Genomic DNA, 26,179 nt, shown 5'->3' with positions numbered 1-26,179 from the left:
AATTTGATAAAAGGTCTCAATCCTACTTACTGTTATTTTTTTTTTCTACCTGACTCTGAATTATCATCTCAATCATTTTGAATAGGAAAATGCTAGAAATTATTAAGATTAGGTAAGATAACAGCTGTCTCAGATTTGGGACGTTTTGGAACAGGCATACACTAAAACCCATGGGAGTTACACAACCAGAACGCTAAGCTCTCTTAGCAGAATCACCAACTCAGGCCTTCATCAGTCGGGATTTTTAAGATATTACAATGAACTAGGCAGGTTGAGGCATATACTGTGTGTAAGAATTGGGGATCCACCCATTATGTTATTTGGGGCTAAGGAGATCAACCCTGAAATAGTAACCCCCCCCAAAAAAGAAAAAAAAAAAAAAAAAGAAAAAAAAAACCCACGATTCCCTAAAATGCAAAACCCCATTTATATTCACAGTATCAATATGCAAGTAGGGAAAATCACACTAAGCTAAGAAGTTAAGACATACTTTGTAGAAAAAAAAAATGAAGACAAGCAGCCACATACTTGATTGTATTTGCATTGTTGTGTTCTGAGAGTTTTTGTCTCCAAACCGCTATGGTTTCATCATTTATTAAACTGGTATAATGTGCTTGGTTCATAGTCCTGAAGTCAACAGCAGGAGAAGAATTCTGGAGAATTAAATGTAACAGTAAAAAGAAGAAATTACGTAGCATGGATCTTGTCTCCTCTCCTTTCTCCCACATATTCTCCATTTTATGTTTCACTTATGATCTAAATGTTGTGGTGTGCCGCCCAGATCCCCTCCACCCTTCAGAATGGAAGCTCCTGACAGATCCCAGCTGGGCTGCTGTCCAGGACTTGGCGTTGACTGTTGCTTCACTATCACATCCAATGGCAGGTAGAGGCATGGTGCAAAGGTCCAGTCCCCTTGCCTCAACTCAGGACTGGCTGAAGGACCTCACAATTTCAGTGCTCCTCATGGGACTGGCTGAGGCCCCTGTTACAACTGATCTGCATTTCAGCCCCTCCCTCTGCCCAATCCCGCTTCCTTCATCCCTCAGTAAATGTTCTTCTAGAGGGCACTCTCCCAAAAACCTTTGAGTCTCGGGTCTGTTTTCCAGAGAAATCAACTCAGTACAACTTTCCCAGACCTCTTTCCCCTTTGCTTTGAATCACTGTAACAGCAGGTTTTTAAGGTTTTAGTCACCTGCCATAAATGTCCACCAAACTTCAACAAAATGTATTACAAAAGAGTCAGAGTTCAGTTATAATCTATATGACAAATAACCTATAAAAACAATGACTCTTAACTTCTTGCTTCAAGTATACAGCTATTATAAGAAAAATGGCAGAAAAAGACGTCAATAATGTATGTCCTTGAAAATTCCAAATGCTGCCCAAGACTGCATCTTTTATTCAGTGAGATTAAAGAAAAAAAAAACATAATAAGCACTTTCCTTTTCTAAAATTGCTTGTTTTCAACTTATTTTCCCCAAACCTTGTTCTTGATCAAGAACTAAGAAAAAGTTGATGGTGCTTTATACTCCTTGTCTCCAGTGAAGACGAAAAAGGTAATATTAAAGCACTCATTCATCAGCTCATGAGATCATTTTTTTCTCCTTTGTACCTACACATAAAAACAAAACTTTCGAAGTAAATTTTCTTGGTTACTTTCCCATAGCTTCAAGTTAAGGTATCATTATGGGAGGAAGGAGTAGAGCATGTAATAAAACAGATGCTTGACAAAGTTTGTGATCATCTGGTTATTGATAACTATTCTACTAAAATGGCCATAGATATCTATGGAGAGAACAAAAATCATCTTGAAGTACATACAGGGAAGCTGGAGTACACACACAGATTGTCTTTCTACCTCATTTTAAAACCACTGTTGTTGTGTAAATTTTATTTATTTCCCCCATTCAAAGGGGCAGCTGAACATCAATTCTAACATAAACCTACAATAAAATATAGACTTGGAACTATTTTCTCAATCCTTATCATATGTCCAATAAACCAGAGATGCCTTGGGTGAAGCACAAGTTCAGAATCACTTAAAGAACCAAGAAAAAACATCATTCTTCCTGTCTTTAATACATACAGGCAAAAAAGGAAAAATTGCTCTTAGGTCAGTGTTTCTCAACTTTGGCTGGACTTTGGATCACCATGGGAATGTTCGATAATCCTGATGACCAAGTCATACTCCAGACCAATTAAATCAGAATCTCTAGAGGCATCAGTATTTTATAGAGCTCCCAGGTGATTCCAGTAGGCAGCCAAGCTTAAGAATCACTGTTCCAGGAAAAAGATTATGAGATAGGCACACACACACACACACACACACACACAATTGTAACAATCCCAACCACATTCCCTCTTCAATTCTATCAAGGGAACAAAATGAAAGGAAAAGGAGATGCTATGGTTTACATTCACTAAATTCCCAAGACCTAGAATCAATGTAGCAAAGGGGTATCTGACTATAACTCCTTCCCTCCCTTCTTTCACCTAAGGCCTGGCAGTAATGAATGAGTCAGCCTTTTATAAAAATAGAGGCTGTGGCCGGGCGTGGTGGATCACGCCTGTAATCCTAGCACTTTGGGAGGCTGAGAAGGGCAGATCACTTGAGGTCAGGAGTTCAAAACCAGCCTGGCCAACATAGTGAAACCTGTCTCTACTGAAAATACAAAAAAATTACCCAGGCGTGGTGGTGGACGCCTGTAATCCCAGCTACTCAGGAGGCTGAGGCAGGAGAATCGCTTGAACCCAGGAGGCGGAGGTTGCAGTGAGCCAGGATGATGGCATTGCACCCCAGCCTGGGTAACAGAGTGAGACTCTGTCTCAAAAAAACAACAAAAACAAACAAAAAACATAGAGGCTGTAACTATACAGGTGCTTTTTCTTGGTTCTTTAAGTGATATGGTAACAGGGTAAATATACGATTTGATTGGCCTCTGTATCTAAATAATCATCTCTGGTTAATAGTTTAAGTAAATGTGTATAGGTTTCAGTTTCTCTCAACTCGTCAAAGTCATTCTCTGTCCAGCTTTTTAAGAGTAACATCTTCTTAAGTAATGTTTACTTTCCTTTTTCTTTTTTTTTTTTTGTGATCTTATGCTATGGGTACCTCTCCCTCTTTCCAGTTGTTTAAACTTTAACTTGTCTTGTCTCTCTAATAGTATGCTACTTTACTTCCTTCTCATCAGCGTGTTGTTTTCCAGGCCCAACAGTGTTAATTACAATAATAAAAATCAGTTACATATAAGTTACATATATCAGATACTGTATTTATAAAAGAAAACTAAGTTTCATGTTAAATTTCACAGGAAAATTAAAGTTGGATACTATTATTCTAGTCAGTTACTAGGGGAAATAAATACTTAAAATGCCACTACCTATTGACAAAAACTGATTATCTTCCACAAAGTCAGTGCCTTTTGTATTTTGTTTTATTGACATCTTGAAGAAACAAAGAATAACCTCAGCTTTCCTCAGGATTTCTCTGTAACACACATTCTGAGGCTGGGTCTAAAATAAACTGCTGCTAAGGCAGCAGTTCCAAATCACTCCAGATGGCAGCACTAAGCCACCTTCTTCAGGCACCTGACCTGGAAAATAGCTCATCATCAGCTTTAGCTGTCCAGCCTACAGCCTCAGGCTCCACCAGGACCTTTTCCAACAGAATCACAGAACCAGAGTGACTAGAAGGCAAAAACTTTGTGTACTTAAAGACAGCTAAGTATCAAACTAACAGAGAAAGTTTCCAAGACCAAAAGAGCCCCTGGTTTCCATAGTTGTTCATTTTCTTCCTGGTCAATTCTGACTCCTTTATCATCACTAACAGCCCCTTCCCTTGCTCCTCCAGGAGAGCATAAGCATCCATGCACCACTCAGAGCTGGTCCTGTTGAAATGCTTGCTGAATAAAAGCAGGAAGGGTGGGGAAGGAAAAGAGAAGAGAGGAAAGAAAACACAGGGGAAGGAGTGCAGCACTGACAACAAATCTGTGCAGCTGTTTTCAGACTGAATTCCCCCAGTAAGGAAGAGTGGAAGGAATTCGAGCCCTGTCACAGAGTCCTGGATCCATACTCTACCTTCAAGCAGAAAGACAATGTCACACTGTCTTTATCCACTACAGTGATGCGGGAGACAATAGGAGGGAAATTTTGGTGTCACATCATGAGCAGATTATAAATAACAAAATACATCTGAAAATTGTGGTATCTCTTACATATATATATACACACACACACACACACACACACTCGATCACATCAAAGAAACCCACCAAGTTCTCAAATACCTAGCATTTGTTGCCACTTAACAGGGAAGAAAAGAAATGGAAAATCAAATAATGCCAAAGTACAAACTCCCTAGGCATCCTTTACAGTGTTTCTGGAACAAGTACAAATATAAATAAATAATTTCAAATTATAAATTAGAACTCCATAATACCAGGAGAACTGTTGGCACTTCAAGGGAGCCAAATGGAGACAACTTCTTCCAGATTTAATTTGTTTATTTTAGAAATAACATAAGATTGGTAGAAACAAAGAGTAACATTGCTCTTTATGTTGCAATTACTTGTTAAAACAAATATTGGTTCACCATTATTCCTCCCTGGAAATAAGAGTCACAAGAAAAATTTTACCTCGTATTTGGAGCAAAGTACAAAAGTCTGGTCTCCTCCAGAGAAGATCTGCTTAACGATATGATATTTAAAGCGATCTGTCAAAAAAAATTCCGAAAGCATATTTTTCAATAATTGAAGTTTCTCCTTGATCCGCTTTTCTACTGTTGCAGAATATGCTTCAGAGTGGGTACCTATCCATTTTAATTGTGTCACAGAAGTAAGAAATCTTCTCCCCTGGCTCATTGCCTAGGACTGTTTCTACTTCAATTAAAAATAAATATATAAAATGGTATCCTCCACTCTAACTCTTCTTCTGCCCCTCCCCAACTGCCAGCGAATCCTGACCTTGTTTCTCTTTTTCATTCTAACTCTGGCATGCCACTGACCTGAAATCTGAAATGGGCACTATTCTTTACGGTAACAAATAATTCAGCATGTGAGTGTGGTGGACCCACGCCCCTTCAGGATGAATCTTGCCATGGAAGGACCTCCATTTCCTGCTCCCTGCTTCACCTCCCATTACACTGTGTCCATGGCGACAGTCTCCTACTACCATGTTGCCTTTATTTCTAATACACCACACTATTTCACATCTTGGTGCCTCCTCCCTCTGCTGTCCCTGGCACACGGGATTCTCCATGAATGTGCCCACCAGGAGCATAACCTGAATGTGCTTCTGGAGCTGCACCTTGGTGGTGCTCACACCAACTCCCTCACAGTCCTCTACACCTGGCTAACTCTAAATCATCCTTCGAGGCACAGCTCAAACTTCCTCTAACCACAATACTCCTCCATGCCTTCCTCTGTGCTCCCACATTACCAAGAGGGTTCCTAAAACCATGTCATTTACATAACTGACATTTACCTGCTTATGTTATAAAATCATTTTGGCAAACATCCAAGCACAAATTTAGGACCATGGAAGTCAGGACCATTATAATTCAACTTCAAAAATTTGCGCTTTCAAAATAACCAAAAAATACTTGAGTTGGTAAACTTCCTAAATAAATGTATTCCACGTGTGAGTACAATGTTTTGGAGAAAAGAATTTACAAATTACAGAGAAGAGGACACAAAGCCATTCTTTTGCTTTTGGGAACATCACCCAAACAAAATCTTGTTTATTTATATTTTAAGTTGCACTACATTTCAGATGCTCATATATTCATTCCAAAAACGTCTACTGAGTGACAAGTTCATGCCAGGTCCTGTGCTATATGCTAGGTTTACAAAAAGGAAAAGAGTTTGTCTGTGTCCTTGAGTTTCTTATAATCCAGTATTAAAACTTATGATGGTTACTGTTTCAAACAAATTCCTGATCAAGCCATAAGTGTGTCACTTCATCGACTTCAAAATCAAAATTAATTACTAAATTACACTTCCTTTTAATGATTCTCTAGCTCCATTTCAGCCTCAGATTTATTATTTCAAGGTGAAGCAGTCATTCAATATTAATGACTGCCTTACTTTGATTTCCAGTGAAACCAAGACTGCTATTTAATTATTTTTTAAGGGAAGAAAAAAAATGGCATAAAAAGAAATCACATCGTGTTATGTACCAAAACACAAATAGCAAAGTAGAGGTAACATAGTGCACAGGATTTAGAATGACCTGGGTTTAAATTCCTGCCTCCAGAATCTATGTGACCTTGGGCAAATTACTTGACCTCCTTAAGACTTCGTTCCTTATCTCTAACATGGGGATAACAACCACTAACTAGTTCTTAGGCTATTTTGAGTGCTTGGCATAGTAATGAAACATCATTAAGCATTCAGTACATGCAAACTATCATTATTAGCAACAACAATAAAATGTACACACCACCACCAAGGTCTGTGAAAACAAAGTAACTGGTAGAGTTTGAATGTATGTTCTGGTCAAAACTCATGCTGAATTGTAGTAATCCCCAATGTTGGAGGTGGGGCATGGTGGGATGTGTTTAGATCATGCGAGCGGATCCCTCATGAATGGCTTGGGCCCTCCCCTTGCTGAGAAGTGAGCTCTTGCTCTGAGTTCACATGAGATCTGGTGGTGTAAAATGTATGGCACCTCCCCTCCACTCTTTCCCTTGCTCCTGCTTCTGCCATGTGAAGTGTCTGCTCTTTCTTCGCCTTCTGCCATGATTGTAAGATTCCTGAGGCCTCCCCAGAAGCCAAGCAGATGCCTGTATCATGCTCCCTGTAGAGCCTGCAGAACCGTGAGCCAATTAAAACTCTTTTCTTCATAAATCACCCAGTCTCAGGTGCTCTTTATAGCAATGCAAGAACAGCCTAACACAACAGTATTTCCTGCCTTATTTATTGTCTAAGACCTCAACTATAAAGTTTCATGCATAGTAAGTATTGAAATTATTAATTCATGTTAAAAAATACCTTATCTTCATTCCCTCCAAAAGACCTCAAAGTAAGTAACAGATACATATTCTGTAAACAACTGCTTTCATCACTTAAAATACCATTAAATTCCAGAGACGATCATTCTTACCAGCTCGGGCTGAAAGCTGGCCACTGTGGGCGGCCCAGTAACCCTTGACAGGAGATGGACACTTGACATTACAAGTGTGCCCAGTTCCTAATTGACCTCTTGCTCCACAACCAAATGCATAGATGAGTCCGGAAGAAGGCACAAAGGCTAGGGTATGTTGTCTGTGAAAAAATAATTTAACTCATCAGCATAGTTTCTACTAATGTGGATGTACACTCTGACTCTGACTTTTAACTTCCACATGTGCACAGCACAGGGTGCTCCTATAGAGCCTTCCCCATGTTAACACGTGATTCTTCTTGCAGCGGCTGCTCTCCATAATACTATCCTTCTCTAATACTCTAGATCATGAGGAGGGCGGCAAGTCAGCGAAGAGCTGAATGATCTGCTGCATGTGGCCTCTGAGATGAACGGAGAGAAGCAGGGTAGACTCAGGCAAAAATTTCCAAGAAGTTCTTAGGGACTCTCTTATTTTCCTTTCTTTATCCCTTCCCCACATCCTGCTACTCTTTATCCCAAAAGAAGCCTAATCTCTCCATGTTGCTCTGCTTATCTAAAACCCTTCCTTGCCACACTCTACCAAGGTCTTTCTCCACATTTCACCACAGGCATGCATGCAGTTAAGATCTCTTAAAATGACGGTCACTAGGTATAATCACATTCTTCATCACTACAAGACAAGACCCATTTCTGGGTCCAAGTGAATACAAGGAAGCTTTGAGGAGCACTCACCTGCCACAAGCAATCTGAGTTACTTCACTACCCATCAGTTCTAGAACTCTTCTAGGATTAACCTCATCATTCATGGAGTCATGTCCAAGTTGCCCACAGGAACCAGCGCCAAAAGTAAACACACCTCCACTCTAACAAAGAACAAACACCATATGACTTCACTGTATCCTTAAGGGTACACCTCTAAAACCTGTATACAAAACGCCTATCACAACAATGTGCACAAGAGCACTACATTCACTTGACACTTCGCCAAAATCACTTTGTAAGGATGTTCATTAAATAGAAAAATAATAAAAAGGGAATTTCAGACTGCATCTTTATGGAACAAAGATAGCACTGCTCAAAGGAATGTGTGCCTTCTGTAAATTTAAAAAATTGTTTAAAAGTATGATGATGTGTTAGGAAGCAAAATTTTAAAAAAGGAGAAACAATGAGCTAGGATAAATGAGATGATTTTACATATCATTCACATATAAGAAATTAAGTGCTCCTACAAATTCCTTGGTAAGTAAGCTGTTTTTTTTTTTTAACAGCTGTATTTAAATAATTTAAATAAATGTTAAGGCATTTTATGAAAGTGAACCTACAATAATATTTGCTCAGTATAAAAATACATTTTCATTCTCTCTAGAATATATTTAGAAGCAAAAGAAACACGATTATTTTAAAACATTAAATTGCTGTTTCTTTTTTATATATTTAAATGACTTGTTTTAAAGGAACATAGGATATATATACACACATGTATCTACTGTCCTATATTTTAAAGTTATTTATGTTGAACTATTCTTAAATGCTACTAAGACACTCTATAAGATTACCAAAGAGGATAACAGAGACATATAAAAAAGTAGTCTTTTTCTACTCCTTTGGAAAACAACAAACATGAAAGAGAGCATTCGAGTTCAAGCCACAATACTGTAATCACACACCATCACTACACTAAAATAATCAAGCAATTCTAATCACCCAGAACCAAAGTAGAATCCTCTGAGCTCCTTACCTTTGTGAGAACTGCTGTGTGTTCTTCTCCACAACTAATATAGACAACTTTTTGTGTGCGTAAGAGTTTTACATGGCATGGAGACTCTCGATCTAGAATAAATTAAATATCAGAGTATCACTACCATTTGACTTTGAGATGAAATACACACAACTATCTTGGCATGAATTTTGGATTCCTGGATTCCTGACACATGTTGTTTCCTGCCTGCATCTGTACTTGGATACCCAACAGACTTCTCAGTTTTAATTTACCAAAAACCTACCCCATGGTTTCCCTACACTCTCCAACCCTGCCCACTCTCCAGCTCACTTTACCACACACACATAGTTTTCCCCATTTCAGAAACAGTCATTTTGCCCCTCCAGCTGTTTCTTTATTTCAAACCACACATCCAGCAGTGAACAAAACCAACTGGCCTCCTCTTCAAAATACATTTAAAATCTGACTTTACTCCCACAACCTCCACGCTGGTCTTCCAGCTTCCCCCTTGACCCACTACAGCCAAAGCCAAAGTGGATCACACCTCTCCTCCAAACCCTCAGGGTCTTCCCCTCTCACTGAGAAAACCAGCTAAATCCTCACCATGCCCCTCAGGGCCCTGCATAACTGGGTCTACACGACCTCTCTGACCTGCAGCTGTGCTACTCTTCCCGTTCTCTCCAACTACATCTCTTCCCACATGAGTGCCTTTGCACACCCAGTTCCCTCTGACAGAAATGTTTTTCACCCAGACATCTACATGTCCCATTTCCCACCTGATTTCCTACAGGTTCTGCTCAAACATTTTCTTATCAGAGGGGCCCTTCGTAACCACCTTATGTAAAGCAGGAAGCTGCACTCTCAAACCCTGTGTATTTACTGGTTTTGTTGCACCTCCACTCACTAGAATACAGTCTCCACTAAGACAAGGATGTTCTCTATTCTGTTCACTGTTGCTCCCTTAGTATCTCACATGGGGCTAGCACATAGTAGATCCTCAAGAAGCATGTGTTAAATGAATGTGCTTTTAAACTAAATACATACATATGAAGGGTTTACCTACCTTTTTCATCACTGAGCCCCAGCTGCCCTGCATTATTCATCCCCCAGCCAAAAACAGCTCCTGAGAGAGACAGGGCAAAGCTGTGAGCCCCTCCGGCAGCCACCTGAGCCAGTGGAATCCCCTCCAGGGACCTCACCCTCTGCGGGCTGGCTTGAGAGGGGAACTCCTTCCCTAAGCCAAGCTGCCCATGGCTGTTCTTTCCCCAGGTGAAGAACTGGCCATCTGAAATAACAGGATAACTGGTATTACCATAAAATGATACAAGCTCCACACACAAAAATAATCAAGTTATTAGGGTCATTTGCCAGTTGCCCCCCAACACCAAACCCACCCAAGAGCAAAGAACAGAGACACTTCATGCTGTCAGACTGCCAAAACCCAAACTCCCAAGTGATAACAGAGAGATAAGCTGAGTCTTACTGCCCTTCAAAGGCTATTAAAATTTATACACAGAAAATATTAAATGTATAAGTAAATTCAATTTCAAACAGGCCAATTACCAGGCTTAAGCAAGATCAACTAGTTCTGACCATACTAAGACTATGAGACCCAAGACTTCAGGAGGTCCAGCTATGACCACTTGGTCTGCTCTGCAGATAATCAAGCAGGACACAGAAGTGCAGATTTATTTAGGTTTCTCCAACTCCTTTTCCATTTATTTGGGAGCTTGATAGTGGAATGTAGCTTGAGAGTTGGCTGTCGCTAAGAAAAATCAATCTTCTCCATGCTCAGAACACCTAGGTATGGTCCTGACCCCTGCTCATCTTCCCCTGTGAAAGTTGGAGCAGCAGTGATGACCACCTACTTCATCATCCACACCCTGAGAAAAGGATGAGCTATGCAAAGCCCATCTGAGAACTGTCACTGTCCAACAGCAATGCATAGACCCTAACCAGTTAATTCAAAGTTTTGAGTTAGATAATATCACACAAAAAGACAAAGAGAAAGTTTTCAAAATTAACATAGCATTAGCATATGTTTAATGTTACTTTACCAGCCGCAAGAGCCAAGCAATGCCAGTTGCCACAGGAAACTTGTAATATTGTTTGCTGGTTCAGCTTTTGTATTAACCTAAAACAGAAAAGGCTTTCTTTTTCAGATAGATATTCACACACAAACACAATTATCAGAAATATCCCCAACTAAATAAAATATCAATAATAAATAACATCATCTTGCCTAAAAGTCTTTTTAAGGCTGGGCACAGTGGCTCACACCTGTAATCTCAGCACTTTGGGAGGCCGAGACGAACACCTGAGGTCAGGAGTTTGAGACCAGCCTGGCCAATATGGTGAAACCCCATCTCTACTAAAAATACCAAAAAAAATAGCCAGGCATTGTGGCACATGCCTGTAATCCCAGCTACTCGGTAGGCTGAGGCAGGAAAATTGCTTAAACCTGGGAGGCAAAAGTTGCAGTGAGCCAAGATCGCACCACTGCACTCCAGCCTGAGCAACAAAGCAAGACTCTGTCCCCCGTCCCACCCCCTCAAAAAAAACTCTTTTTTAAATCAAATATATAATCTTACATGATATAATTCTATTAGGTCTTTCATCAGCCTCCTGTCTCTTAGGTAGTTACTGTTTAAAACAACAACAACAAAAAAACACTTTTGCATTTAGACCCATTGCCACAATCCTCCATTATTTCTCACCTTGTCTTCTTCAGTTCAGGGCCAAATGGAAAGAGCTACAGAAGAAAGATCCTAAGAATATGGTTGGTGTCTATGTGGCTTTCAAAATAACAGAAATGCCACCATCCAAAATAAGTGAAATGTCAATTTCACTTCTGGGTATATACATACAATATGGTACACACACACAACAGAATATTAATCAGCCTTAAAAGGGAAGGAAGGTCTGACACATGCTTTTAACATGGATGAACCTAGAGGACATTATGCTACATGAAATGAGCCAGTCACAAAAAGCTGAAACTGTATGATTCCACTTATATGAAGTATCTATTGTAGTCAAATTCATAGAAATCAATTTTGCAAGATAAAAAAGTTATAGAGGCCGGGCGCGGTGGCTCATCACTGTAATCTCACCATTTTGGGAGGCCAAGGCGAAAGAATCGCTTGAAGCCAGGAATTCAAGATCAGCCTGGGCAACAAATCAAGACCCTGTTTCTACAGAAACTATCAAAAGCAGCTGGGTGCGGTGCCATGAGCCTGCATTCCTAGCTACTTGGAAGCCTGAGGTGGGAGGATCAGCTGAGTCCAGGAGTTCGAGGCAGTGAGCTGTGATCACACCACCACACTCCAGCCTGGACTACAGACAGAGTGAGACCCTGTCTCAAAAAAAAAAAAAAAGTAAGAAAAAAGGAAGTTCTAGGGATTGGTTATACAACAACGTGAACATATTTAACACTACTGAGCTACACATTTAAAAATAGTTAAGATGGTAAATTTTATGTTATGTGTATTTTACCACAATTAAGAAAAATAATAAGAGCCATGCCTCCAAAACCCGAAATTCCTAGGATGGTAAAGAGAAGGGTCACATGATTTCTTTTCAAATCTTACTCCCCTGCTTGTTCATGTGAAAGAGAGAGAACAGCACCTATTTTAGAGTTGTGGTGAGAATTAAATGAAAAATTCCAGTTAAAGTGCTTGGCACTACCCAAGAAAGCTGGGCACCCTGGGAATACCTCCTGCTCTCTATTTGAATAGTTGACAAGTTGTCACGTTCATCTTCCCTAAGTGTATTGTGCCATGGAAACTAAGGGGTCGGATGGATACCCCTTGGAAGAGGGGTATCTTTGAAGATAGATATCCTCTGGGGGAGAGGACAGAGGATTATTTAGATCGACACTTAGATAATGCTTTTGTTCATGTTTTATTTTCTCAGATATAAAAATTTAGAATAGAGTTCACAAACACATTTAGTGTTTAGTACCAAATATAAATTAACTTTTTTTATTCTTATAACTACAGATTCATGTGCAATTGTAAGAAATAATATAGAGAAATCCCTTATATACTTTGTCCAGTTTCCCCTAATTATAACATTTTGCAAAATTACATATAATATTATAACCAGGATATTGAAGATATTAACATTAATACAATCTACCAATCACATTCATATTTCTCCAGTTTTACTTGTACTCATTTCTGGGTATTAGTTTTATCGTGTAAGTGTATCCACTCTGCCACAGTCATGATACCAAACAGTTCCAACACCATGAGAATTCCTCCTATTAAACTTTTATAACCACTCCTCCCCTTCCCCTGTTCCTAACCCCTGGCAGCCACTAATCTATCCTTCATTGAGAAAATGTTGTTATTTTTTAAATGCTATATAAATGAAATCGTACAGTAGGTAATCTTTTGGGATTGGCTTTTTTCACTCAGACTAATTCCCTGGATATTCACCCAAGTTGTGTTAATCAATAGTTTATAGAACAGCACTATTTTCTAAAATTGAAAAATGCATTACTGCCTAAGAGACCAATGTTTCTCAGGTTGCTATATAGCAACAACCCTTTTCCTATCAAGTTTACACTCAAATTCCCCATCACCATTACTCTTGTCACTATCAGTTGTAGAAAAGAAGCAGGTCAAAAGAACAAAGATAATAGAGAAATTGTACCCTTGAGGTAGGGAAGAGGGGGTTCACACAGTGCAAGCACATACTGTATTTTACCTACTTGTCTCCTTCCATCCTCCCCACAACTCTATAAGGTACACAGTAAGTAATTCCATTTTTAAGTTAGGAAACTGAGGCTTAGAAAAGTTAAACAACCTGCCCAAGGTCATTCACCTTAGAAGTAAAAGAGCCAGTATTAGAATCCAAGGCTTGTTTGACATCAAAGCTATGTTACTTTCCACAATACAAAGGTATAAATTAATGAATTTATTTCAATTAACTTATAATAAAAAACTATATACAAAGTCTTGGAAGTCATCCATAATTTGAACATAACTAATGAGTATTAAGCTACTACTGTAGCACAGATTACTTCATTTTTAAAAATGAAATGCCATTAAAAACCTTAATTGTGTTTTGGTCATCAACAAATGAAATATTTTTGCCATTAATGTTATGAACATTTTCCCTAATATTACACACAACATAACATCTAGCACTTCTTTTTTCTTACTGCCACTCTTCCTCTCCCCACAAAATTAAATTAATTTTTGGAAGAAATGAATCTAAGACACTACCTGTCCTAAATCAGGAAATGAATCAAAACACTCTTACCTCCATGTTCTTATTTAACACAACTTTTGATTAAAGAGACAACAATCCAAGAAGGGCAAGAAAGAAGAGGAAGAAGAATATGCTGTCCTTTAAAGGGGACAATAATTAGGCAGAGGAGGAGAGGCCACTTATTAAATTTGTGCTGAGCACTGTATGTGACAGGCACTCCTAGCAATGGTGATGCTAAAATAAATCATCCAATTATCCTGCCATTAATAGCTCACATCTTTGTAGTAAAAACAGATATTAAATCAACAATTACAAAGAATGTGTTCCACAGTAGTGGTATATAGCATAAAGGAGTAAGAATTAAATAGAGGAAATAAAATGGCAGCTCTTTGATCATTAAGAACCGTCAACAAACTGAGACACCACCACTAAAAAGTCCATCTGAAAGTAACTACAATATTTGGGATGTTCTCTTAGTGGCAACTATTAGATACTTAGCTAAATCATCTAAGGTTCAGATTTAAGTAAATCTTTAAGAGACTCAAAACCTACTGTATTGATACTTTTACATTAAAGAATCTATGTATATCTGGTATTTTAGCTGTTTGTAATGCTTAAGGTGATTTGCCTATCATTAGAGTAACAGGTCAGCCTTGTGATTATATTTTAAAGAACTTAATTGAGTAATTCAGACTTGCAATTTTCAGTCAAAAGTTAATAAGCCTACAATGTGAAAGATGATTTTTTTATTCAAACATTTATCAATTGCCAGGCGCTCAGCGAGCAACCAGGCTACTAGAATAATAAAGTACAGTTCCCAACTGACTCACATTTTTGAACCAGAGACAGACACTTCTATAAGTAATTGCAACTTTTGTGACAAGTGTTTTAATAGTATAAGGCACAGGAGTGGCACAAAGGAAATAGCAATTAAATGAAGAAAACAGAAGAAAAACAAGGAGTCTAACAAATCAACAGCAGGAAATAGTATTTAAAACGACTGACATTTGAAAACCTTCTTACCTGGGCACTGCCACAGAATCCTCAGTAGTCATGAGTCCTAGCTGACCATCACTCCCTGCACCCCAAGAAAACAGCTGGCCTCGGTCACTGAGGGCCAGACTGTGGGACTCGCCACATGCCACATGAATGATATGCTGATCTGCCAGAGCTCCAATTTGTTCTGAAAGAGACAAATTGGAGGAAGAAAATGTACAACCCAGAAACAGGAATACTGCTGCCATTACACAGGATTATCTTCCTGGGCAGTTTTATTTTTTAACAAGAACCACTTAATCTGAATATTTATAGAGATTATAAATTTCACATATTTCTAAACTCTTATCGATTTACATTTGGAGACCCTGGGTAACATACATAACTATAGTAGCACACACATCCCAGATGTTCTCTGAACCTATACAGCCATGAGCCTGGTGTTTCTCTCTCCAAGCAGAAGCCTATAATATTTGGAGATGTTCCATCCAAGAGGCCTAAATGTTGAGTGGAAATGAAACATATTCCTAAAACTAGCGGGAGTGAGCGAAACCCTGCCTGGAACAATGAGACCCTCTCCCCCCACACACAAACACACCCAGAATTCTAAACAGCTTTCTCCCCTCAGTTCTGGAACCCAGTCTTGTATGTATACAGTGAGGAAATAGAAGGATTTCTCTCTGGGAAAACTGGCCCAAAAGACAAGACCCACAGATAGTGACATTTGTGTGTTCCTCAATGAAATGTCCAGCTTCCTATCAGTCAACAAGAATCACCCACACACACACAGCTCCACTCACATTTTAGCACCTCACCCTTAAAAGTAAAAGGCCAGACAAGGATCACCCTACGTGTGAGGAAAACTTAAACATGAAAAGCAAACAGCAACATAAACAGAAGGAAATGAACTCTGAAAAAACAGATCATGCAGGGAGCAAAGTTTCTTAAAAGTCTTTTGAGAAACAAAGAAGATATTTCCACTCATGAACTAGAAAGAGAGTGCTATAGGAAAGCATTATTCAAAAAACAAACAAACAAATATCTTGGAAACCAAAAATGTGGTACCATAAATTAAAAAAAAAAAAAAGAAAAACCTTCAAAAGCAGGATTGAACGTTAGAAATGAAGAAATTTTCTAGGAAATAGAAGAAAAAAGCAAAGAGAAAATCAGAAGGGGAAAAAGATAAGAAATTAGAGGATTGTTTCAAGAGGTCGGATATCCAGAGAGAATGGAGAAATCACAAGATAAAATATTTCAAAAAAAAAAATCACAAGAAAATTTCACACTGAAAGGATCTATTAAGTGCCCAGAATAATGATCAACAAAATATCTACTGTAGAACCCTTCATCTTGAAATTTCAGAATAACAAGAAAGAGTCTAAAAGTTTCTAGAAAAGAACATGTTTATATGCAATAGAACAGGGATCAGAATGGCATCATAATTCTCAGAAGCAACACCAAAAACTGTTAAGACAATGGAGCGATGCCCTCACAGTTCTGAAGGAAAGTAACATTCAAGCAAGAATTCAATACCCAACCGTGAATGAAATGTGAGGCAAGGGGAGCAAAAGGGAAGTTTTGGAGCATGTAAAGCTCTCAAAATATTTTACCTCCCATACTGGTTTTCTCAGAAAGCTACTGGAAGATATGCCTCCAAAACAAGAACTCAGGATTTAGGAACCAGGAATCTTACACAGACAGGAAGGAGGTGAGAAACCTTTCCAGACAGCAGTGTAGCATGCCTACAAAGCAAAGGTGGAGGGATGTCTCCAAGGTGAAAAAGAAAATGCTATTAGAGCATTATGAGTTTTATAATTCTACCAGAGATAGAGAGGTTACTGTGGGGGAAAAAAAAAATTAAAGTCATTAACTTCAGGAAAAACAAAATGATTTATGAGAAAGAAAAGTAATCATGGTACATGCAATCATAATAACCGAACAAAAATACTTTCCATAGTTAATAATTGTCAAATTTTATTTAAAAGATTAACTATTTGGGGAAGGACGAGTGTCTGGTGGTGAAGAAGAGGAAAGGGTGGGTAGAGAATATAACAGAACTCTAATCTTTGCCAGTGTGAAGTTTCCAGATTATGTTCAATATTAAAAAAAAATCAAGAAATAATATTATAAGCATGTTATGTAGAAACATAAAGGTAAGCAGCAAAAAAAAAAAAAAAGCTAAAGAGTTGAAATGACAGGGAGTGAGATTCAAGATAAGGACAGGTGAGGCAGGGAACTGTTATTTAACCTAAACACAGTTTGCATAAATATATTCCTTCAAAACAATAACACTTTTTTAACCGAAAATATGTTTATGCCAGAGAAATTACCATAATAAACAGAAAGATTCTGTAATTCCTGTTGTTCCCATTGTCCATCTTCTTTAACTTCTGCTCACTACTTACTTCCCAACTCAGCCTTGCACCAGGCACAAAGAATAGTCCTATCTTTACCTTGCAAAAATGTAAGGAATGCTATCAAAGGAGCCCAGGTGGCTCAGACTCCACTCTAACCAAATTTCCACCTCATACCAATTCCAAGACTTGGAAGGCTTTTCTGTTCTCTAGGCCTGGGACCTAGCCTGATGCCTTATTCATGACTGAGGCCTGTCTCTTGGTACCTAAACTTCTTGCTACCTTAACTGTCTGAATGTTAGTATATAGCCTAACACAACACTAATAAGTTTCCCCACTATCCTGACACTGTGGCTCTGATCCGTCTGCCGTTTTCTTTCCCTCAATCTCTCAATAGCATCCCTCTCTTGATCCTGTCTTTACTACAGCTGAGTAGCCTCAAAAGGGAACATCTGGATTCCAATGACCATTGACTCCTAGTCACGTCAATCTCTAGGCAAACCAATTCCTGTCCCATCACTTACCAACCCCACCTGGGCTCCTTTGATAGCATTCCTCACATTTTTGCAAGGTAAAGGACTATTCTTTGTGCCTGGTGCAAGGCTGAGCTGGGAAGTAAGTAGTGAGCAGAGGTTAAAGAAGATGGACAATGGGAACAACAGGAAATCCAGCTACCCTCACCACAACAATAAAACCTGTAGCCACAAAGGCAGAAATACTGTTCAGCAACCAAATGTTGATGGAGAACCAAACCACTGGTTACACAAGTCTAACTTATTCTATTTCTTCTAGCCAGAAAACTGTGCTCGTCTAATTCAGGCTGAAGATCCGTCACTGTGGAACTATAATCCCTCTTCTAGAATCTACCCCCAGGTCAGCCCAGTGTGCTGATGAATGCCTCATTCACTCCTCTCTCTGAATACACCCCTGCCCCACTTGGGAACATTCAGGCTGCAGTGCCCTCTGATTCATTTTCACATGCAGTCTCTTCTGATTCATTCCGTCAAGACTATACACTATATTTTGCAGATCATGATGGAACCTCAACCCACACATTAAAATAACTAAACACACTGAAGAAGCATTTGGTATTTCTTGAGGATAAAAGTATACTTTCTCTCTGAACCTTTCACAGCAACATTTTAAAGTTTTTAAAGTCTTTAGTAATGTTTTCAGTTCTGAACAAGTCATGGTAGGTAGGGCAGCACAGTGGCCAATGTGGAGTGCTGCTTATAGCAAGTCAGCAGTTCAGCTGGACTTGCATTATTAGGGTTAGTTCTACTTAGCTCTTGAGCCCATCATAATTTTTTAATGTTTTTTGAGTTAATGGTAAATTTGTCATTTAACCACCAAAAGATCGTAACTGAGAAGGATGATGAGTCTAGGGGGTAAATGGATGATGCAGATTCTTAAGCCTTGCAACAACGCTGTGAGGCAAGGGTACCACAGCTGTCCTCAGCTCAGAAAGAGGATGTAATTTGGCCAAGGCTCACAACTAATGATTGGTGGAACTGGGATGGACACCAGGTCTGTCTGACTTCAAAACCCATTATACTTAACTAAGCTATATTGTCTTTCCCCATGGAAAAGAATTACATATATTTTAAATTGGTAAAAGTAACCTATCAAGTGAATACCCTACTTATGGATAATGGAAAACTATCTTTTCCCTCATCGTCTGTTCATATGAGAAACACATCCCGTGGCTTACAGTTAATAATATCAGCAGCTGGGTAGAAAGGACAGTAGTTCTCCCTTATCTGAGGTTTTGCTTTCCAGAGTTTCAGTTACCTGCGATCAGTGCAGTGCAAATATATTAAGTGGAATTTTCCAGAAATAAGCAATTCATAAGTTTTAAACTGCACACCATTCTGAGTCCTGTGATGAAATCTCTCACTGTCCTGCTCTGCCTGGGACATGAATCATCCCTTTGTCCAGCATATCCATGCTGTATATGCCCCCTGCCTGTTAGTCCCTTAGTAGCTGCCTCTGTTACCAGATTGCAAAAGCGTAGTATATATAGCTTTTGGTACTATCCAAGGTTTCAGGTATCTAGTGGGGGTCTTGAAACACATCCCCTGCAGATAAGGAGGGACTACTATATACAATATATACAAAATTAGTGATTAAAAGTTGGCACTAAGTTTTTAACTAATAAAACTATAATAAAATAAATGTAAGCAGTTTGTAGTACAAAGAGGGTTAAACTTTCACCACTTAGATGTCTCCTTTCTGCTTTTCCCCAAATCGTCAACTCTACAATTAAACTTTTCTTTAGTAGCAGAAAACAAGACAGAGACACACTGCAGGAAACCCAGCTCTTCGCCCTACCATTCTACACATTCTAAGTCCTCACATTCACCGTAACTCTTGATTTCCTGTTAGCACTGAACTCCTACTCTCCTGCACATCTTTCCTCCTGCTGCTACACTCCGCTCTCCTGACTACTTTTTCTCCAAAGTACTATCAACCCAGTCTGTGGGGTCCAGCAGACTTTTACTGAAAGTCTGGGTGATGGAGATACACTGTATCTCGGCAAACCACTCAAAACAAAATATTATACATCCAAGTTCCTCTGCAGTTCCCAACCCAGAAGATGGCCTGGTATCTAACTTTCATCCTAGAGTCTCCCCGCCTCCCACAATATGACTAAGCTCTTTCCCTCATTTTCTTTCTGTATCTGAAAGGTCCTTTTCCAAAGCCATATTCCAATTTCTTTCTTAATTAATTACTTTGGTCTAAACATTTTGGGGTATCTGGACTATTTCCATAAGAGGTATTCTATCTTGCTTCTGAGCCAAAGCACTGAAACCAGAGTCTGCTTTAAAAAAATTTTAATTATCATAGAATAAACTTGACCTTTTTTTGGTGTATAAGTCTATGAATTCAAATACATGTAACTACCACCACAATTAAGATACAGAACAGTCCCATCACCCCAAAAATGGTCTTCATGCTATTCCTTATAGTCACACCCTCTCCTCATCCTTAACGCCTGACAACCAACAATCTGTTTTCTCTCACTATAGTTTTGGGTTTTTTATACAGTCATGTAAATGGAATCATATAGTGTTTAACCCTTTGAAACTGGATTGTTTTACTCATAATGCCTCTGAGATTCAACTAAGTGGTTGCATGTATCAACAGTTTGTTCCTTTTACTGGTGAGGAGTATTCCACTGTATAATGGATGAACTACAGAGCACTGTTCCCAGGTTTTAATGATTATAAATAGAGATGCAATGAACATCATATACAGCTTATAATATGACAGTAAGTTTTCCTAACACTGGAGTAAATACCCAGGTATGAGACTGCTAGATCATGTGGTAAATATGTGTTTATTTAAAAAAAAAAAAAAAAAAACCCTGCCACATCATTTTCCAGAAAGGCTGCACCATTTTGCATTAACACCAGCAATTAATGAGCGTTCCAGCTGCTCTGCATCATTGTCAACACTTGCTATTATCAGTACTTAATTTTACCCATTCTAACAAGTATAATGGTATTTCATCATGGTTTTAATTTGCATTTCCCTTGTGGCTAAAGATGTCAAACATATTTTCATGTGCTTATTTGCCATTTATCCTTTTTGGATAAATGTCTGTTAGAAGTTCTTGCCAATTTTTAAAATTAAATGTTTATTTCACTATTGTTGAGTTGTTTTTAAATATATTCTGGATACAAATCCTTTGTCAGATACATGATTTGCAAATAATTTCTCCGAGCCTGTAGACTGTCTTTTCATTCTCTTGACACGCTCACAGATGAGTCTACTTTAACAACTTTTTTCTTTATGGATTATGTTTTTGGTGTCATGTCTAAGAACTCTCTGCCTAACCTCAGGTTATGAAGAATTTCTCCTCTGCTTTCTTCAGAAAGCTTTATTGTCTCACATTTTACATTGAGATCTGTGATTCATTTTGAGTTGTTTTAAAAAGGTATGAGATTCAGATCAAGGTTCTTTTTTTTTTTTAAGATATAAATCTCCAAGTGTTCCACTACCCTTTGCTAAAAACAACTAACAAAATCCTTTCTCTATGGAATCTCTTTTACATTTCTATCAAAAGTCAATTAACGGTATTTGTGTGGATATATTTCTGGGCTTTATTCTGTTCCATTGGACTGCATCTACACCTCCAGTACCACATATCCTAGATTACTATACCTCTATAGTAAGTCTTAAAATCAGACAATTCCTTCAACTTTATTCTTATTTTTCAAAATTGCTTCAGGTATTCTAGATCCTTTATCTTCCCATACAAGCTTTATAATTGGCTTGTCTATATCTACCAAAAAAAAAAAAGAATACTACTGAATTTTAGCTGAAATTGTGTTAAATCTATAAGTCAACTTGAGAAGAACTGAAATATTTACTATAATTCATTAAAGGTCTTAATCCATGAACACAATACGTCTCCCGTTACAGGTCTTCGACTTCTTCTTCGATTTCTTCTACCAGACTTTTGTAGTTTTCAGCATATAGATCTTATATATGTTTTGTTATAGTTATGCCTAAGTATTTTATTTGTTTGGAACAATTATAAATTGTATTTTTTATTCCAGTTTCTAATTACATATTGTTAATATATAGAAATAGTTGACTTTTGTGTACTGACCTTGAATCATACAAATTTAACGAATGGTTTTTTTAATTTTCAATATAGACACTGCAATTTTTAATAGAAATAATTTTTTTCTGAGAATAGAGACAGGTTTTTTCTTCCTTCCCAATTTGTTTGCTTCCCCCCATCACCACCCCCCCTCCTTATTCTTTCCTTATTACACTGGCTAGAACTTCTAGTATGATGTTAAATAGCAGTAGTGAGAGTGGACATCCTTGCCATGTTCAATGGTCTGAATGTTTGAATCCCCCAAAACGTATGCTGAAATCACCCCCAAGGTGATAGTGCTAGGTAGTGCAGCCTTTTGGGAAGTGACAAGGTCATGAGGGCAAAGCCCTCATGGTTGAGATTAGTGTCCTTATAAAAGAGACGATAGAGGGCTAGCTAGCCCCTTTCACTATATGATGATAGAGCTAAAAAGGTGCCATCTATGAGGATGACAGTGCTCAGCAGACACCAAATCGGTTGGCACATTGGCCTTGAACTTTCCAGCCTCCAGAACTGTAAGAATACATGTTTGTTCTTTATAAGCCAACAAGTTTGTGGTATTTTTGTTATAGCATCCCAAATGAACTGAAAGAATGCAATCTTTCAACACTGTTTGACATAGCTATAAGATTTGCTGGTAGATGTCCTTCATCAGGTTGAAAAAGTTTCCTTCTACTTCTAGTGTGTTCCTCATGAGAGTTCTTACCATAAATTGTTGCTGTATAATGTCAAATTCTGTTTTCGGTATCAATTGACATAACCATGTGAGTTTCTTCTTTAGATTGTTTTTCCTATTGTTTAAAGGAGATTTTATTTAATCAGTGTTATTTCTTATTTAAATGCTTGATAACATTTGGCAGAGAAGCCATGTGAATCTAGAGATTTTTTTTTTTTTTTTTTTTGAGACAGAGTCTCGCTCTGTTGCCCAGGCTGGAGTGCAGTGGTGTGATCTCGACTCACTGCAACCTCCACCTCCTGAGTTCAAGCAATTCTCCTGCCTCAGTCTCCCGAGTAGCGAGATTACAGGCATGCACCACCATGCCCAAGTTAATTTTTTGTATTTTTAGTACAGATAAAGTTTCACTAAAAATACAATATGTTGGCCAGCCTGGTCTTGAACTCCTGGCCTCAAGTGACCTGCCCACCTCGGCCTCCCAAAGTGCTGGGATTACAGGCAAGAGCACTGTGCCCAGCCAAGGGGAGCTTCTTTTTAAGGCTTTAAACCATGAATTCCATTCTTTATAGTTATAGATAACCTATTTAGACTATCTATTGTATGTTGGGTGAGTTTTTGATAGTTTGTGGTTTTGGAAGAATTGTCCATTTGATCCAAGCTGTTAAATTTATATTGAGAGAATGTTGTCAGGTTCCATTACAAAGCTTTTAATGTCTGCAGGGCCTACAGGGTAATAATATCCTCTGTTTCACTGATACTGGTAACTTACCAGTTAAAATTTTCTTTTTTTCTCTTTGACTTTCTTGCTAAAGGTTTATCATTTTATTGATCCTTTCAAAGAGCTAGCTTTTGGTCCCAATGATTTTCTCTATTGTTCTTCTATTTTCAATAACACTGATTTCTACTTTCATCGTTATAATTTTTCCTTGTACTTACCTTTCGTTTATTATGCTCTTAATATTTTTCTCACTTCATAACTGAAGGCTTAAATTATTGATTGAATACTTTTATTTATAAATAAGCTTTTAGCACCATAAAGTTCTCTCTAAGCACTGCTTTAAGCTACATCCCACAAATTTTGATATACCATATTTTCATTTTCGTTCAGTTCAAAATATTTTCAAATTTCCCTTGAGACTTCCTTTTTGAACCATTGATTATTTATAAGGCTGCTGCTTAATTTTAATCTAAGAGTTTGAAGACTTTCCTGCTATTTTTCTGTTATTAATTTCTAGTTGAATTACAGCATAGTAAGAGAACATACTTTTAATTATTGCATTCCTTTAAATTTTGTTCAGGTTTGTGTTATGACTCAAAATACGGTCCATCTTGGTGAATGTTCTATAGGCAGTTGAAAAAAGTGTGTATTCTGCTGTTGGATAGAATGTTCGATAAGTATCAATCATATCTAGTCCATTTGATGGTGCACTTCTATAGCCTTGCTGATGTTCTATCTATTAGTTCTATTTATTACAAAAAAAAGAGTAAAAAGCCTCCAAATATAGATTTGTCTATTTTTCCTTTTATTTCTGTAAGTCTTTATTTCAACTATTTTGAAGCTCAGTTGTTAGGTATACACACATTTGGGATTCCTATGTTTTCTTGGTGAACTGACCTTATTTACTTATTTTTTTCCTTTAAGTTCCAAGATACATGTGCAGAATGGGCAGGTTTGTTACACAGGTATACATGTGCCATGGTGGTTTGCTGCACCTATCAACCCATCACTTGTTTTAAGCCCCACATGTATTACCTATTTGTCCTGATGCTCTCCCTCCCCTCGCTCCCCACCAAAAGGCCCCAGTGTGTGTTGTTCTCCTACCTGTGTCCATGTGTTCTCATTGTTCAACTCCCACTTAGGAGTGAGAACATGAGGCGTTTGATTATCTGTTCCTGTGTTAGTTTGCTGAGAATGATGGCTTCCAGCTTCATCAATGTCCTAGCAAAGGACATGATCTCATTCTTTTTTACGGCTGCATAGGATTCCATGGTGTATATGCACCACATTTTCTTTTTCCAGTCTATCATTGATGTGCATTTGGGTTGGTTCCATGTCTTTGCTATTGTAAATAGTGCTGCAATAAACATATGTGTGTATCTGTCTTTATAGTAAAATGATTTGTATTCCTTTGGTATATACCCAGTAGTGGAATTGCTGGGTCAAATGATATTTCTGGTTCTAGATCCTTGAGAAATCACGACACTATCTTCCACAATAATTGAACTAATTTACACTCCCACCAACAGTGTAAAAGCATTTCTATTTCTCTGCAGCCGCGCCAGCATCTATTGCTTCTCAACTTTTTAGTAATCGCCATTCTGACTGGCGTGAGATGGTATCTCATCGTGGCTTTGATCTGCATTTCTCTGATGATCAGCGATGTTGAGCTTTTTTTTATATGTTTGTTGGCTGCATAAATATCTTCCTTATTGAATTGTCTGTTCATATCCTTTGCCCACTTTTTGATGGGGTTGTTTTTTCTTGTAAATTTGTTTAAGTTCCTTGTAGATTCTGGATATTATACCTTTGTCAGATGAGTAGACTGCAAATATTTTCTTCCATTTTGTAGGTTGCCTGTTCACTCATGACTTTCTTTTGCTGTACAGAAGCTCTTTAGTTTAATTAGATCCCATTTGTCAATTTTGGCTTTTGTTGCAATTGCTTTTGGCATTTTTGTCATGAAGTCCTTCCCCATGCCTATATCCTGAATGGTACTGCCTGGGTTTTCTTCTAGTGTTTTTATGGTTTGGGGTTATACATTTAAGTCTTTAATTCATCTTGAGTTAATTTTTGTATAAGGTGTAGGGAAGGGGTCCAGTTTCAGTTTACTGTATATGCTAGCCAGTTTTCCCAGCACCATTTATTAAACAGAAAATCCTTTCCCCATTGCTTGTTTTTGTCAGGTTTGTCAAAGATCATATGGTTGTAGATGTGCGGTGTTATTTCTGAGGTCGTTATTCTGTTCCATTGGTCTATAAGTCTGTTTTGGTACTAGTACCATGCTGTTTTGGTTACTGTAGCCTGGTAGTATAGTTTGAAGTCAGGTAGCATGATGCCTCCAGCTTTGTTCTTTCTGCTTAGGATTGCCTTGACTATGTGGGCTCTCTTTTGGTTCCATATGGATTTTAAAGTAGTTTTTCTAAATCTGTGAAGAATTTTAATGATTGTTTGATGGGAATAGCACTGAATCTATAAATTACTTTGGGCAGTATGACCATTTTCATGATACTGATTCTTCCTATCCATAAGGATGGAATGTTTTTCCATTTGTTTGTGTTCTCTCTTATTTCCTAGAGAAGTGGTTTGTAGTTCTCCTTGAAGAGGTCCTTTATGTCCCTTGTTAGCTGTATTCCTAGGTATTTTATTCTTTTTGTAACAACTGTGAATGGGAGTTCATTCATTATTTGGCTCTCTGCTTTTCCACTGCTGTTGTATAGGAATGCTTGTGATTTTTGCACATTGATTTTGTACCCTGAGACTTTGCCCAAGTTGCTTATCG

The 26,179-nt window shown here is 38.1% G+C and overlaps 1 protein-coding gene across 2 annotated transcripts in view; it reads right to left on the bottom strand.

Annotated features, from left to right (window-relative positions):
• The window catches only part of HERC3 (HECT and RLD domain containing E3 ubiquitin protein ligase 3), a 123,577-nt gene that overhangs the window by 43,766 nt on the left and 53,632 nt on the right, over nucleotides 1-26,179 (bottom strand). For both annotated transcript variants that reach the window (XM_007999237.3, XM_007999232.3), the window contains exons 4-11: nucleotides 15,065-15,224; nucleotides 10,879-10,955; nucleotides 9,885-10,106; nucleotides 8,840-8,931; nucleotides 7,834-7,964; nucleotides 7,102-7,262; nucleotides 4,635-4,711; nucleotides 529-653 (exon numbers count right to left, since the gene is read on the bottom strand). In XM_007999237.3, the coding sequence (XP_007997428.1) occupies nucleotides 529-653; nucleotides 4,635-4,711; nucleotides 7,102-7,262; nucleotides 7,834-7,964; nucleotides 8,840-8,931; nucleotides 9,885-10,106; nucleotides 10,879-10,955; nucleotides 15,065-15,224 (1,045 nt within the window). The remainder of the gene's footprint in view (nucleotides 1-528; nucleotides 654-4,634; nucleotides 4,712-7,101; nucleotides 7,263-7,833; nucleotides 7,965-8,839; nucleotides 8,932-9,884; nucleotides 10,107-10,878; nucleotides 10,956-15,064; nucleotides 15,225-26,179) is intronic.

The sequence above is a fragment of the Chlorocebus sabaeus genome, chromosome 7, assembly GCF_047675955.1.
Source record: "Chlorocebus sabaeus isolate Y175 chromosome 7, mChlSab1.0.hap1, whole genome shotgun sequence".
NCBI classification, from domain to species: Eukaryota; Metazoa; Chordata; class Mammalia; order Primates; family Cercopithecidae; genus Chlorocebus; species Chlorocebus sabaeus.
Note: the sequence above shows the minus strand (reverse complement) of the source record. Positions and strands in the feature narration are given on the sequence as shown.